General features: G+C 43.1%; 2 protein-coding genes across 2 annotated transcripts in view; one reads left to right on the forward strand and one right to left on the reverse strand.

The window, feature by feature from the left end:
• The window catches only part of UTP25 (UTP25 small subunit processome component), a 180,849-nt gene extending 170,208 nt beyond the window's left edge, over nt 1–10,641 (reverse strand). The window contains exon 1 of the mRNA XM_069233959.1: nt 10,392–10,641. Coding sequence (XP_069090060.1) covers nt 10,392–10,492 — 101 coding nt within the window. The 5' untranslated portion in view covers nt 10,493–10,641. The remainder of the gene's footprint in view (nt 1–10,391) is intronic.
• A 760-nt stretch (nt 10,642–11,401) lies between these two features.
• MRPS10 (mitochondrial ribosomal protein S10) overlaps nt 11,402–16,044 on the forward strand; it is a 75,297-nt gene continuing 70,654 nt past the window's right edge. Inside the window, exon 1 of the mRNA XM_069233960.1 lies at nt 11,402–11,550. Within this exon, the coding sequence (XP_069090061.1) occupies nt 11,497–11,550 (54 nt within the window). The 5' untranslated portion in view covers nt 11,402–11,496. The remainder of the gene's footprint in view (nt 11,551–16,044) is intronic.

Genomic DNA, 16,044 nt, shown 5'->3' on the forward strand with positions numbered 1-16,044 from the left:
TTGTATTTGGGACGGGTGCCGATGCTTTTCTCTATTCCATTAGATGCAGACCCTTTGTCAGACTGCAATTTGACTTCATACTTAAAGATTCTGGAGGTGCCATATGTAATCCTCCTATTGATTTGAATTGATTAACTAAATATTTGCTGTTTGCCTTCTGTGACGATTCTGAATTGAAAATAAACCTTCATGGTGTATACTTGAATGTTGTCCTTTGTGGATTTTCAAGAGTGGATTTTCCTATGGGGGGGGTTCTCCTATGTGGTTTCCATGGGTTTTACTGTAATTTTATGTCTAGGGCTCTAATCCTTTGGGACTCACAAATAGCCCAATTAATCTTATTATGCCTTTTAATGGTAAAAAAAAAAAAAATTCAACAGAAGTTGGCTGTTTTTTTGTGCCAGCCTAACCCAATATGGCTAACACACATACCATCAAACATCAATGTTACCAATTACCATACAATTGAGGATGACACAGATTAATGATGACCACCAGCTTTATTAATCTCTAAACTAGATCGGGCTTGATTGGCTGGCTACTGCTGAGAGTCAGTTAAAGTGAATGTATTTACACCTTAGTCTTCAAAACATTTACACAATAAAACCCACAGAGTAAAAAGTATAAATAAATTATAAAACCATTGTTCAAGATAAAACAAATTCCAAACATCCAAGCGTAAATAACATACATTTTCCCCAAACACCTTACAGTAAAGTACTCACATTTTTACTAAAAAACTTAATTCAGAGATTATATAAATCGTCCAAAAATCACAAGCTATGTCAAGATACCGCATACCTCATAATAAAATAGCCGCTTGCAGCCTTTCCCCGATATCATACTTTTTTTTTTTTTTTTTTTAAATTGGCTTCTATAATGCCTTCCATTGCCTACAACCAAAGACAATCTAATAAAACATACATTAAATCACCTTTTATTTTTAAACCACATTACACAAATTATTCTCATCTAAAAGGGAACCCTCAGTTTTGGAAGTTAAAACCTACACCCCAGTTTCAAAAGGCACAATTTTAGATGTGCATTAGGTAGGTTTTAAAAACAGGGGAATGTTTCCTCATCCAATCATCAAGTTGTCAAAGGAGATATGGATTTCTTGTTTCTTAGGTATCTCAAGTCACCTTCCCTGACCTTGTTTTTTTGTCAAGATTAGAGGTCGAACTTTCTAATTCTTATTGTGTCTGGCACAATTTGTCTTGTTGTTAGTTTATTAAATAAGCCATCAATTCTTGCCCTGATAGATCTTGTTCAAATTAATTTATGGCTTGTGATTTCCCTTTTACATAGTGTAGATATTTTGGGGGAATCAGCCTCATCTATTCTAATTCAGAATGCTATTGTCTCCGCAAAAGCTAAATAGCTCCATGCTATTAGGCCAGTCTCTGTACTGATGGCCTGGACCATAGGGATGTATAATGGAACAAAGCATGCGTATATCACACATGCCTTTGCAACACGGTCTATACAATGACTGTCTTTATCACAAATTTTGTTGAAAATGCATGTTTGGTAAAGGAACATGCATGGTAAATTCTCCCCTGCCCTGCCCGCACACCATACTCCACCTGGCCAAGCCCTTAAAACTGCCCCTTCTGCCTTAAGCCCTAACCCCCCCTCCAACCTGTCTTAAAATCTACCCCACCCTGCTCTAAAAACTACCCTGTTCTAAACCCTATAATCTACCCTGCCCTAAAAACTACCCAGCCTAAATGATAAAACCTACCTTGCCCTAAAAATCACCCTGACCCCCCCACCCTAAACCCTAAAACCTACCCCGCCCTGCCACTGTTAACCGTAAAACCTACCCCGTCCTAAAAACTAACCCCTCCCTGTCCTAAAAACTACTCCGACCCCAAGTCCTGAAACCTAAAACTTACCCCACCCTGTCCCGAAAACTACCCCGACCCCTCGCCCTAAACCGTAAAAGCTACCCTGCCCTAAACTCTACCCTGTCCTAAAAACTACCCCACCCTCTCCTAAAAACTACCCCACCCCCTGCCCTAAACCCTGAAATCTACCCTGTCCTAAAACATACCCTGCCATGTCCTAAAAATGACACCTCCTCGGCCCTAAACCCTAAAAGCTACCCTGCCCTAAAACCTACCCCGCAACGTCCTAAAAACCACCCCGACTCCCTACCCTGAACCCCAAAACCTACCCCACCCACTCCTAAAAACTAGCCTGACCCCTGGACCCTGTCCTAAAAACTACCCCAACCTCCACCTCATCCCCCCCTCAAAACCCACTCCCACTTACCTCTCTGTACTCTGGTTTCTGCTTCTTCCAGTTCCGCCCGGACTGCTCTCTCTGCCGTTACCACGCATATGTATGGTAAAGGCATGCGTGCTAAACGCATGTGTAATAAACATATGTGCTTATTAATGGCAGTGTGGGCAATGCATATTGTGGCATTGACCGCGTTGTTAGTGGTGTTTCCCGGACCATTGTAAAGGGAGGCAGGGACAATAGCCTTTTTTTAAATTACCTTCTTCAAGCTCCCAATCAGCTTTTTCACTTATCCAGAGTATCTCAGATCCGTATTGGAGCTGTGGCCAAATCATTCCTTGATACTATGCCAATGCGGGTCTTAGAGAGGGTCCGCCATACACTTTATTGAATTTCTTAAGTCCCCCCACGGATGATAGGACTTTTGCCTGCAAGGCTTCAATGTGCTCTTCCATAACAAGTTCTTTAGAAACCACATCCCCAAATACTTATATCTACAAACTACCTCGATGTTAGCATTATTTAGGGACCAGTTAAACTTTACCCTTATTCTGCCAAATGGAAGCAGTTTAGTTTTCTCCATATTTATTGTTATTTTGTTCTTATTACAGTAATTTGAGAAGATCTAATTTTCTTTGCAGTTCGATTTCTGTCCAATCCATGATGACAATATTGTCTAAATAAAGAAGGTAGCTAACATATGCACTAATCATTTTGGGACTAAAACTGTTTGGTATGCCTAAGGTTTTTGGCAGATCAACTAATAATAAGGAGAACAATGGGGCCTGAAAATAGCCTTGCCTAAGGGCGTTCTTGATATATGTTCTTCCTGAAAGAGACTCATCAGTATCTAATTAAAATGGTACCCAATTTTCTCTGTCTATTTGCTGTAGAATTAAGAGTAAGTCATATGGTATTTCCTAATGTCTTAGGGCTTCCCACAATAGGGTCCGATCAAAAGTATTGAAAGCCAAGCAAAAGTCCACAAAGCGACAATATAGCTGCTCACCTCTCACAGCTCTATTGAGTTTTTAGCTAGGGCACACAAGCTAAAGCGGATCATTGCTTCCCTCCTCTGCCCATTCTTTCAATATCTCCATTAACAATATTTGAGTGGTTTAAGTCAGCTAGCCTTCTTACCTAATGCATCAAGCTATACCGCTGAGTGACAGCAAGCATGATGTGGCATTCCATCCAAACAGCTGCAACTCTAAATTGCTTCTCCTAACGCATTACAATCAGTTAAATAAAGATGAAGTATAGCACTTCAGTCTATGGTTGCTTGCTGCTGGGCCTAGCCCTTTTGGTAGGGTTATCCCCAAACATTTCACCTTCTTCATCCTATTTTTTCTGACCTGTTTGTGTTGGCTTTAGGACTCTGGGTACTTTACGACTGCTAACCAGTGCTAAAGTGCATATGCTCTCTGTCTAAAATATATTGGTGATTGGTTTCTCCATGATTGTCATATCTGATTTACTAGTACATCCCTAGTAAAGTGAACTGTGTGTGCCCATGGCCTGTAAATTAAATGCTACTAGTGGGCCTGCAGCACTGATTGTGCCATCAACATAAGTAGCCCTGTAAACATGTCTCAAACCTGCCACTGCAGTGTCTGTGTGTGCAGTTTTAAACTGCAATTTTGATCTGGTAAGTGCACACATATGCCAGGCCCAAAACGTCCCTTTTACTATATGCAAGTCAACCCTAAGGTAAGGCCCAAGGCAGCCCCTTGAGCAGGGTGAAGTGTATTTAAAAGGTAGGACATGTATTGGTGTAATAAACATATCCAGAAAGTGAAATACTGCTAAATGTGTTTTTCACTTTTGCAAGGCCTCTCTCTTCCATAGGATAACATGGGGATTGCCTTGAAATATCTTTTAAGTGTAATTTCCAATTGGGAGCCGGTAGAGATGTGGAGTTTGGGGTCTCTGAGCTCACAATTTAAAAATACAAATTTTGGTGAAGTTGGTTTTAAAATTTTAGAAAGTAGGCATTTTCTTGCCTAACTATTGTGTGCCTCTGTCTGTCTGTGGAACACATGTCTGGGTCAGGATGACAGTTGGGCTGTTTGGGAATTAACTCAACAGTAACATAAAGGCAGCAGAGGTGTGCCCTGCATTTCCTAGTGGGTCTTCTGAGCTAGAGTGGTGGGAGAAGCCAACACTTGCACCTGAATAGGGCTGTGCCTGCCCTCACACAAAACAGTCTCCAACCCTCCAAAGTGTGTCTGCGGCCAGGGCAGGGAGAGGCAGGGTCTTGTGCACTACAAAGACTTCTCTTTGGAGTTTGCTTACTTCAAAGACAGAAATGGGTATAAGTACTGGACCTCTGACACCACAAAGTTAGAACACTTCTGTACTGAGGACATTCTGCCATGAAGAAGAGCTGGATGCTGTAGGAGGGACTACCACTCTGCCCGTTGCTTTGTTGTTCTGGCCTGCTGTTTGCAGCTTCTGTCCTGGGGAGTGAAAGAACTGAACTTTGCTTCCTACATCCTGCTTTCCAAGGTTCGCCAAGGGCTTGAGTTGAACTTGTCTCCTGTTAAGAAGTCTCAGGGACATCAGAGACTTCATCTACCAGCACCGGGGCTCCTCTGCTGACAGCCCTGTCTGTTTTACTTTACTAATGACCGAGCTGAAACACGCATGCACTGACAAAACTCTCTGGAATGCACTTCTTCGTCTGAAGAAGACATTTATTATTTCACTTCACAAGGTTGGTAAAAGGAGATTAGCATGCTGAAAGCACACGTTTAAAAATGGTCACAGCAATGAAATGAAAACATGCACAAATGAATTTCTACTGCAATATACACAGCAAATATATGTATCTATATTATAATGCAAAGCAAATAATGAATTAAAAAAATATGCATCACCATGAGGCACAGGCACCCTTGCTTCATCTCCCTCCTATCAGCATCAGATCGCCAGATCCCAGAATCGATTGAGGAGAGAGCGATCAATAATCCTCACGGGAAGGATGACACACCCCAGCGTCCTGGGCATGTCTGAGATCTGAATCACTCTCGGTCCCAGGTCTATCAGGTCTCGGCCTCTTATACTTTGAACAAACAAAAGAGGAAAATTCTAGAACCTCCCTTTCACTGCAGACGTTTATTATTCAAAAAATGCTGATTGCTTTAGGCCAGCTTTGAAAAGAACATGTCGGGACTTGGCCACAATCCCAAGATGCCCCTGCAAAACAAGACCGTTGCCTGCCATCTTAGTGCATTCTAATCAGCCTACGCCTTTCGTGGTAAAGAACACTAAAAATAAAAACATGAGCACATTGTACAATGTGGAAAACTACTTGCAGCTTTTAACGTGGCGATGGCTAAGGCTAAAATAAAGTCAATAGGCAAAATTAAGTTGATGGTCACTAATGTGACGGTGTGATGCTAGGCTAAGTGCAACGTGGAGCCAGTGGTCAAAACATAAGTATCATTACACTATCCTGACAAGTGGTGCCAAATCCAGTCTGGGCCCTTGAAGGAGGTTTTGGTGCTACAAAGAGAAAATCCATGCATAGACTCACGGCATCATTTCGAACCGGCGCATCTGTGGAAGGATTTGAAGCATTGCTACTGTCTGCACGGGAGCGCAGTCCCACTTGAGGCAACGACCACGGTTTTCAACGCAGGCTCCAGCTTTCCATCACAGCACAGCAGAATAACCACTGCTGCATGAGTTTTGAGCACCGCATCACAGAAGTCCGTGACGCACCACCCTGACTCTGATGCACCGCCTGCTTCAACGCTGTGAGATCGACGCATCGTGACTTGACTTCCGATGCATCACCGACGCACTGTCCCCGGGCACCATCTTCTTCAAACACAGCACCACAGTAAGGAACTGATGCTCTGTGTCGCGAACAATACACCATTCCCCCCCTTTTCCTCTGGCAGTAAGGAACTGATGCATCACCCCCACCCCTGCAACAGTAAGAAACCAATGCATCTCTGGCTCTTTCGACCCATCACCTCCCCAGGACCCACATCGCCTTTGTTTTTGACGCATCTCAGGTACTTTGTCTCGGTCAAGCACCCAGTCATTGATTTCAAGGAACTACAAATGCATTTAATCTTTTAAAAGTGTTATCTTTTCTCATGTATATGTCATTTTGGTCTTGTTTATGCAGATAAATATTGGACATTTTTCTAAACCGGTGTAGAGTACATTTGTATTGTTTTCACTGTGTTACTGTGTGAGTGTGTGTACAAATACTTTACACATTGCCTCTGCGATAAGCCTGACTGCTCATGCCAAGCTACCAAGGGAGTAAGCAGGGGTTAGCTCAGCTGTGCGGCTCCCTTACCCTGACTAGAGTGAGAGTTCCTACTTGGACAGGGTGCAAACCACTGCCAACTAGAGACCCCATTTTTAACACTTGCAATTAAAATCACTCCTGTAGCTCCTGTGACAAGGAAAAGAAACTCTGCATACTGAGTTGAGGTAGGTACTGTGTATTAGTGCAGATGCATGAAGCAACAGGAACACAACCAATTCATTAACCCCCTAGTCTGCATCCAAGTACACTCACATTCAAATATCCACTCATCACCAACATTTATACACACATTCAACCTACAATTCTCAACTTTAGTCACATTCCAGATTCCAACAACGTTAGTACTGTACTAATACAATCATTATGCAAAAAACATTAAAACAAAACTCATACTACAATGACCATGCATGCACAAAAGACCTGTGAGATGTACCAACGCTGGCCATGCTAAAATTACATTCCTCAGTGTAAAATTACAACATCGCTCCAGTTCACAACATTGCATTCCAACCCAGTATTTCTTTTTACAAAGCTACCAAATCTAGAAATATAGTTCAATTTATTGTGGTTTTTCACACAGAAACACAGGACTGGAAAGCAGTGTCGTTGGTGACCTAGTATCGTTATGTTAATTAGTGCCCAGGTATTTTTGCCACTTGTGTTCTGAATCCATTTCAACATTTAAACATCTGACCTCAATAAATACAAAAGTTAGCAACTCAACAATACAGGGGCATACGAGACAATACATTTCTGGGGGAGGAGACAGGGAAAGCCTAAGGGACTTTTCACTCGTCCCCATAAATATCACTTGTTGTTTGCAAACTACAGGCTCCGATAAATGTACACAATAATATATATTAGAAGTGAAATACGGAGAACGAAGGTATGTTGTCACAGTCTGAAAGTATCTTTTATTGTTATTTACATTCACACAGTAATAAGCTAAAATGTGAAAATAACATGTTGATTAACCTTGCATCTTCGTGAACCAAGCAAATAACGGTAGAAAGGTAAAAAAAACAACAAAAAAACAAAAATAGAGAAGAACATACCCTTTGCACCCCACACCCATCATTTTGCCCCTCGCCTCATGCCAATTGGAACCGCACTGGAGATATCAAAAGTGATTAGGTACAGCAGTTGTAGAGTGTGCTCAGAAACCCACTAATAACACTTCTACTCCTGTGTGAGATCTTGGGCAGCTCAGCTGCACATCAGTCATAACTGGATGCATTTCAACTGAAGAATCTCTTGGAGTTACAGGCTATAGAAACATGGGATTCTTTAATCCCTGTATAAACTGCAGTCACTAATTTTTTTTAGAATCAGCTGTTTGTGATTCACCAAGTCACTGTATATAACGAAGACATTCACTAATTATAAAGAAAAGACATCAGAAAATGACTATTATAAGGTTATTACAGTAGAGTTCTGACATCACAATGCCCTCTGCCAGAGCTAGCAGCCAAGGTGAAAGGCAGATCAGGTCAGAAAGCATAATTAATTCAGCTATTTAAAGCAATGAATAGAATGTTGATTTTCTTTCTTCTGCTCTATTTTAATAAGTTGCAATGACAGAAGCTATGCACTAACATTTTAAGTGGTTTGTGGGAAAGTTGATGGTGTGACCATGTATTATATGGGGTAAAATACCCCTGCATACATAAGGATATTGCAAGTCACCTCGAAGTTCATACCTTACAAACAAGCATTGCCAAAGCCAATAGGTCTCGCCTATGCAAGATCTATTGCCTTTGCCAATGTGTTTTAGCCATGCTATACAGTAGTAAGATTACTATTCAGCATGGCTAAAAGTTAATGGCGTAAAGGAGAATGATGTGTCATCGACTGGTGTGGTGTACTGTCATGGAATAAGTAGAGTGTCCTAGAATGGAGTAGTAAACTAACTCTAAAGGAACAGGAGGTCCCTTGAGTAAAATGCAACACTACTCCAATAAACAATGATATTAAAGTAGTATCCAAATGGAAGATTTTGTGCATTTATTCAATCAAAATATAAAAGATCAAAAGGTAGTGGGAAAACATAAACAGAGGAAATCGAGAAAGACTTTGGTAACTGGGCATTACACAAGTTGTCTGGATGACCCAATGTCAACAATTACAAGAAAAATGTAAAAAGTAACCCTTGTAGCACAGAAGTTAGTATCCACAATAATGATTTACAAGCTTTCATACACCGGCTTTTACATGAATGACTCAAATAGTGAATCAAGAAGCCATTAGATCATAGTACCTATGCTTATGCCAACTTATATACAATATAACAAATTCAAGTCAAGGCACTTTGGCTGACGATGTTTCGATCCCCTAGACAAGTCTCAGGATCATCCTCAGCCTTAGTTAAGCTTTAGATAAAAGGGTTACTGAGTGCTTGTAACCAAAAAGGCCATGATAAATCTGACTCATGTCCCACATGAGTGAGAAAGCAATCAATCGATACATGAATCTCAACTCAAGCGCCAATGCCATAAAGTATTAGTAGAGTGGAGTAGTGTCAGAGTGTAGTAAAGTGGAGTGTTTTAGAGTGGAAAGGCGTAAAGAAGAGTGAAGTGGCATAGAGAGAGTTGGTTAGAGTGCGGTTGAGCATAGTGCATTGTTGTATAGGGGAGTGGCATAGAGGGTTGTGGAGTGGCGTGGAGTTGAGTATCGTAGATTGAAGTGGCATAGAGTGGCGGGGAGTGGCATAGAGTGCAGTAAAGTGGAATTGAGTGGTGTATATGGAGTTACAGAGTGGAGCAATGGCCTGGAGTGCTGTGGTGCAGAGTAGATTGGCATAGAGTGCAGTGGTATAGTGTGCATTGATTTGAGTAAAATGGTTATGAGTGCACTGCGTAGAGTGCAGGGGTGTAGCATACACTGGTTAGAGTAGAATAGCATAGCTTGCAGTGGCGTAGTGTAGAGTACTGTAGAGTAGAGTGGTACAGGGTAGATAGCAGTGGCATAGAGTAGCACAGTGGAGAAAAGTGTTGCAGGGTGCAGTGGCATAGGGTAGATAGTTTCAGAGTAGAATGAAAAAAAGATAGACAGAGAAATGATAATATACTTCAATATGCTTAAGTATGTAATGATAACAACAACATAAATAATAACGCTAGGCTTAACAGCCCAAAATGAAATATGGCTTCTCCCAGTTAGCCATGCTGTAATCAAACCCTTCATCACCTAGATAAAAAAAACATTAAGCATCAATGTTAGAAAAAGAAACCCTTCTAATAGCTAAATTGCGTAGTATGAAAAGGTCAAATCTGGGCTCAATCTGGACTTCCCTGTTTCACGAACTGGTGTAATCTTAGGAAAATACAAATATTGCGTTTCACAGAGTCTCCTTTCTAGTCTGCAGGCGTCAGGCTGAGTGGGACTCGGTTTCCTCTTTAGATCTTCCTCATTGTCCTGCAGCTCCTCTTCAAGCAGTCCTGCAGCGCTCCTCTTTAAGGTAGCAGGTGAGGATAGGGCCAAGGATGCAGACAGCAATATTCAAAAACTCTTTTCTCCTCCTGACTCCCTTTGTTTCCATGTGCCCTTAATGCCCATAGCTGTAAACAGAACAAAAGGGGGCGTAGGGGGCCACCTGGCTCACCTTCATTCTGTAACCATCAGATTGGAGGCAGGTCAGTGCAGAGCTATTATAAGTAGCGCTTTTGCACGCTAATAGCCCTATGAATAATAGAATGAAAGGAGAAAATATTTCGCCCCCCTCCAAAATCTGTGGGGAGGGGGAATACATCCTCCTCGCCACCCACACTTCCTACTCCGATGCAACGCTATGAATGGAAATAACGCGAACAATTAGGAAAAATCTCCAGTTGCGGAAAGATGGTAGGACACTTACTTGTCATAAAAGGGATGCTGCTCTCCGAACTCAATTAGATGTTTCTTCTGCTTCTTACTCAGGCTATTGATCAGTTGCTTGTCGTTCCTTCTCTTGCCCATAGCGACTCTCCCGTAAGCCAGCTGCCAGACCCAAATTATCTGAGACGCATTGGCAGTTACTGAAGGCAGCAAAATAAACACGAACTTCCACAACCACGCTAGACTAGGAGGCGGCCATGATACCTTGGGGATCAGCCCAATTGGCCATGGTCTCCAAATCTAGCAACACATGACTCTAGCCAACTGTAAGATGGCGGCTATATTGTCGTTGCATGTCTCCTGTCTGAAGATGTAGTACCAGTTTACTTTCAAGGACTTGGAGAACACATTGCGGGGTCTAGCTGCCTGTGGCAACTGAAAGTCCAACGTTAGGGTACAAGGAGTTATATATATATAATGTCTATATTACGCTTATTAAAATATAAAAGCTATTAAGGCAAAAAAACGAGACTACTTTCACGAGAGATTCTTGTTCAGCGTCTATTTTTACAACCAATAACAGCAAGCACAACAACACGCTTGTAAATACACATCCATTGTACTGCAGCATAAGAAAGTGGCAGGTCGAAACGCAGATTGCGATGGCTTCATAGCGTCAGTGTCACAATACAAAGTCAGCACTCTAGTTCTTTTCACAACCGTGTCTTGGAGCTCTTCTTCCATGTGCGTGACCCAGCCACTGTACTACACGTCTCCTGTCTTTAGTAAACATAAGGCTTTAACGTGTTCCCCCTTTCAGATTAGATCTGGGAGATCTAATGATGAATAACTATTTTTACTAGAAGTCTTCATTCTATTTATTATACGAGGTTCTCCAGCATGACTTTTCCAAGGGAAATGTATTTTTCTTTCCTTTTTCTTTCCTTTTAGAAAAGTTTCGGAAGAAAGTTGTCTATGGTTTTTATCTCTAAGATAGACATTAGTGGAGCGATTTACTCTTGCGTTGCAGTAATAATACTAGTGCACCAGCTGCAGTGACCTGGTTGAAAGACAATCCTAACACCGGAAGAGTTTGTTCCATGATCCGGAAGCAGACCCCGGTTGTCAGCAGCACCGTGTAAAAGATGTTTGCCCCGGTGGGTAGAATATTGCTTTGGGGACTCCTACCGCGGCAGCAGGTGAGAATGCAGCAGTTCCTCCCTTCATAAGTCTCAAATAAGAAATAATGAAACGTTCCTTCTTTCCAGCGGTATGAAAACAGCTCTTTTGTATTTGCCCTCTTTAGTCCCCGAATTTGACGGCCATCTTGGAATGGGGAAAGTACCGTTCAGCCTAACGCCATCACGCCAGAGTTGTGCCTAGCAACAGTTTCCTTCAGCCAAATGATAGTTCTTGACGAATATGGTACTAGGTAGCTCGATAGAAGTGAAACTTTCTGTGTTAAAACATTTGCTCTGCGTTTTACGAACCTTATATTAACATTGGTAACGTGTCGCGATAGAATCCAGCTTTATTCTGTAATCCTCGTGTTAACCTGTGCCTAGACCCTTTTCGGTAAACAGGAGCTAGGAATTATTATTTTTGCAGTTTTATTTAGTGAGAACCTGGCGCTGTTCGAGAGAATCTGTTGTTACATATTGCACGAGGAGGTTAAGAGATTTCCCCAGATTCACGAAATGTTCAGCCGAGGTCGGGATTGGGAATCTAGTTCGTCGCTATCAAGGAAACCCTCTGTGCTATTGCAATCTGGAGATGTTCAAACAAATATGAAACATTTAACACTCACTGAATAAATAAACTAGAGACTTATTGCAATCTGAGATCCACGCCATAGAAAGCTAGGGTGACCAGATTGTGAGAAGCAAAAAACCGAGACAGGTCAGACATACAAGTAGGGCTAAATCCTTTAGTCTTACTTTTATATCTGACCTGCCCCATTTGTTTTGCGTAGCCTTGTAAGAGTGTGTGTATAGATATATATATATTTTTTTTTTGTAGGAAGTTGGCTCTGTATGTACTATTTCAAAGTAAGAAATAGCATGCACAGAGTCAAGGGTTCCCCTTAGAAGTAAGATAGTGGCAAAAAGAGAGAATTCTAATGCTCTATTTTGTGGTAGTGTGGTCGAGCAGTAGGCTTATCAGAGGATAGTGTTAAGCATTTGTTGTACACACACAGGCAATCAATGAGGAACACACACTCAAAGACAAATTCCAGGCCAATAGGTTTTTATATAGAAAAATATATTTTCTTAGTTTATTTTAAGAACCACAGGTTCAAGATTTACAAACAATACTTTAAATGAACGGTGTTTCACTTAGGAACTTTAGGAACTTTGAATTAGCAAAATAGCATATGCAGTTTTCACACAAATGGCAATAAGCTATTTTAAAACTGGACACTGCAATTTTCAACAGTTCCTGGGGGAGGTAAGTGTTTGTTAGTTTTGCAGGTAAGTAAACCACCTACAGGGTTCAAAGTTGGGTCCAAGGTAACCCACCGTTGGGGGTTCAGGGAAACCCCAAAGTTACCACACCAGCAGCTTAGGGCCGGTCAGGTGCAAAGGTCAAAGTGGTGCCCAAAACACATAGGCTTCAATGGAGAAGGGGGTGCCCCGGTTCCAGTCTGCCAGCAGGTAAGTTCCGCGTCTTCAGAGGCCAGACCAGGGGGGTTTTGTAGGGCACCGGGGGGGACACAAGTCAGCACAAAAAGTACACCCTCAGCGGTCGGGTGCAGTGTGCAAACAGGCGTCGGGTTTGCAATGGAGTTCAGTGGGAGACCCAGGGGTCTCTTCAACGAAGCAGGCAGGCAAGGGGTGGGGGGGAGTGCTCCTCGGGGTAGCCACCACCTGGGCAAGGGAGGGGACCACCTGGGGGTCGCTCCTGCACTGGAGGTCAGATCCTTCAGGTCCTGGGGGCTGCGGGTGCAGTGTCCTTACCAAGAGTCGGGTTCTTAGAAGCAGGCAGTCGCGGTCAGGGGAAGCCTCTGGATTCCCTCTGCAGGCGTCGCTGTGGGGGATCAGGGGGGTCAACTCTGGTCACCGGGGAGACCTCCCTGTAGTGTTGGTTCTCCACAAGTCGAGCCGGGGGCGTCGGGTGCGGAGTGCAAAGTCTCACGCTTCCGGTGGGAAACGTGTGTTCTTTCAAAGTTGCTTCTTTGTTGCAAATATGTTTCTTCTTTGGAGCAGAGCCGCTGTCCTCGGGAGTTCTTGGTCCTTTTAGATGCAGTGTAGTCCTCTGAGGCTTCAGAGGTCGCTGGACCCTGTGGAACGCGTCGCTGTTGCAGTTTTTCTCGAAGTGGGGAGACAGGCCGGTAGAGCTGGGGCCAAAGCAGTTGGTGTCTCCGTCTTCTCTGCAGGGCTTTCCTGTCAGCAGTCCTCCTTCGTCTTAAGTTGCAGGAATCTGTTTTCCTAGGTTCTGGGGTCCCCTAAATACTCGATTTAGGGGTGTGTTTAGGTCTGGGGGGGTTAGTAGCCAATGGCTACTAGCCCTGAGGGTGGCTACACCCTCTTTGTGCCTCCTCCCTGAGGGGAGGGGGGCACATCCCTAATCCTATTGGGGGAATCCTCCATCTGCAAGATGGAGGATTTCTAAAAGTCAGTCACCTCAGCTCAGGACACCTTAGGGGCTGTCCTGACTGGCCAGTGACTCCTCCTTGTTTTTCTCATTATCTCCTCCGGCCTTGCTGCCAAAAGTGGGGGCCGTGGCCGGAGGGGGCGGGCAACTCCACTAGCTGGAGTGCCCTGGGGTGCTGTAACAAAGGGGGTGAGCCTTTGAGGCTCACCGCCAGGTGTTACAGTTCCTGCAGGGGGAGGTGAGAAGCACCTCCACCCAGTACAGGCTTTGTTACTAGCCACAGAGTGACAAATGCACTCTCCCCATGTGGCCAGCAACATGTCTGGTGTGTGGCAGGCTGCTAAAACTAGTCAGCCCACACTGGAAGTCGGGTATGGTTTCAGGGGCCATCTCTAAGATGCCCTCTAGGGTGTATTTTACAATAAAATGTACACTGGCATCAGTGTGCATTTATTGTACTGAGAAGTTTGATGCCAAACTTCCCAGTTTTCAGTGTAGCCATTATGGTGCTGTGGAATTCGTGTATGACAGACTCCCAGAACATATACTCTTATGGCTACCCTGCACTTACAATGTCTAAGGTTTTGCTTAGATACTGCAGGGGCATAGTGCTCATGCACCTATGCCCTCACCTATGGTATAGTGCACCCTGCCTTAGGGCTGTAAGGCCTGCTAGAGGGGTGACTTATCTATGCCATAGGCAGTGTGAGGTTGGCATGGCACCCTGAGGGGAGTGCCATGTCGACTTAGTCATTTTTCTCCCCACCAGCACACACACGCTGGCAAGCAGTGTGTCTGTGCTGAGTGAAGGGTCTCCAGGGTGGCATAAGACATGCTGCAGCCCTTAGAGACCTTCCCTGGCATCAGGGCCCTTTTGTACCAGGGATACCAGTTACAAGGGACTTACCTGGATGCCAGGGTGTGCCAATTGTGGAAACAAAGGTACAGGTTAGGGAAAGAACACCGGTGCTGGGGCCTGATTAGCAGGCCTCAGCACACTTTCAAATCATAACTTGGCATCAGCAAAGGCAAAAAGTCAGGGGGTAACCATGCCAAGGTGGCATTTCCTTACATATATACATACATATATGTGGATGTGTGCGCGTGCAGTAGGATTGTAAATCTTGTAATTGTGTGTGTGTGTGTGTGTGTGTATGTATGTATATATATATATATATATATACATACACACACATTTACAAGTACATATATGTACACACACACATTTACAAGACTATGTTAACAATAGCAATGGCAGGAGGTGCTCCCCCTGCCCACCCCTTCCCGCTCTCTCTCTGCTGGGATCAGGCTATGCCGTGCTGCAAGGTAGAAACAGATATTAAATCATTTCATACTTTAGCAGCGCTTGTGGAAAGGAAAGCATACCTTTTAGTTCTGCATCACACAGTGACCTGACCTTTCTCTTAAAAACCAGGACTTTTATTTAAAATTAGCAAAAGCGTCGGGACACCGTGACAGTCCCCTGAAAACCGGGACTGACCAGGGAAATCCGGACATCTGGTCACTGTATAGAAAGCTCATCGCCAGCAAAATTATAAACCAATGAAAATAAACAAATATGACTTCAATTTTGACTGTACTGTGGAGCCTGTAGGAAGAGGATGTGTGCAGTAGGAACAATAACGGTGATTAAAAGATACAGCATCTTGTCTAAAATGCTCTTTTTACACTCAAATGTGGCAGAAATAAAGCACATTAATAAACACAATTGTACACATCACAGGAAGTTTGTTTTAGTTGCAATTATGTTAATGTTGTGTATGTGTAAAAAAAAAAAAAACATATTTACTCGTCATTACTGATGCGCAAACTATAAATCCCAAAAACGTTTTCCACAAGCCAATGATGCTGAGCCGACACCAGACTCGTACCTGGTTCCTTGCATGCAAAATAGGCACCTCTGACCATTAGGCCACATCCATATTTTTCAATTTCTCTGTGAAAGTCATACACAATTAGGATGATTGTGTATGATCACATATTATGAGCACATTCTCTGTTGAAATAGCATTGTGATGTAAAGATCTGTATTAAAAATGCTGGAAGGTTTATTTGGAGTCTTGGTTGTGAATAGGGAT

This window comes from Pleurodeles waltl, chromosome 5 (assembly GCF_031143425.1).
Source record: "Pleurodeles waltl isolate 20211129_DDA chromosome 5, aPleWal1.hap1.20221129, whole genome shotgun sequence".
Lineage (NCBI taxonomy): Eukaryota > Metazoa > Chordata > Amphibia > Caudata > Salamandridae > Pleurodeles > Pleurodeles waltl.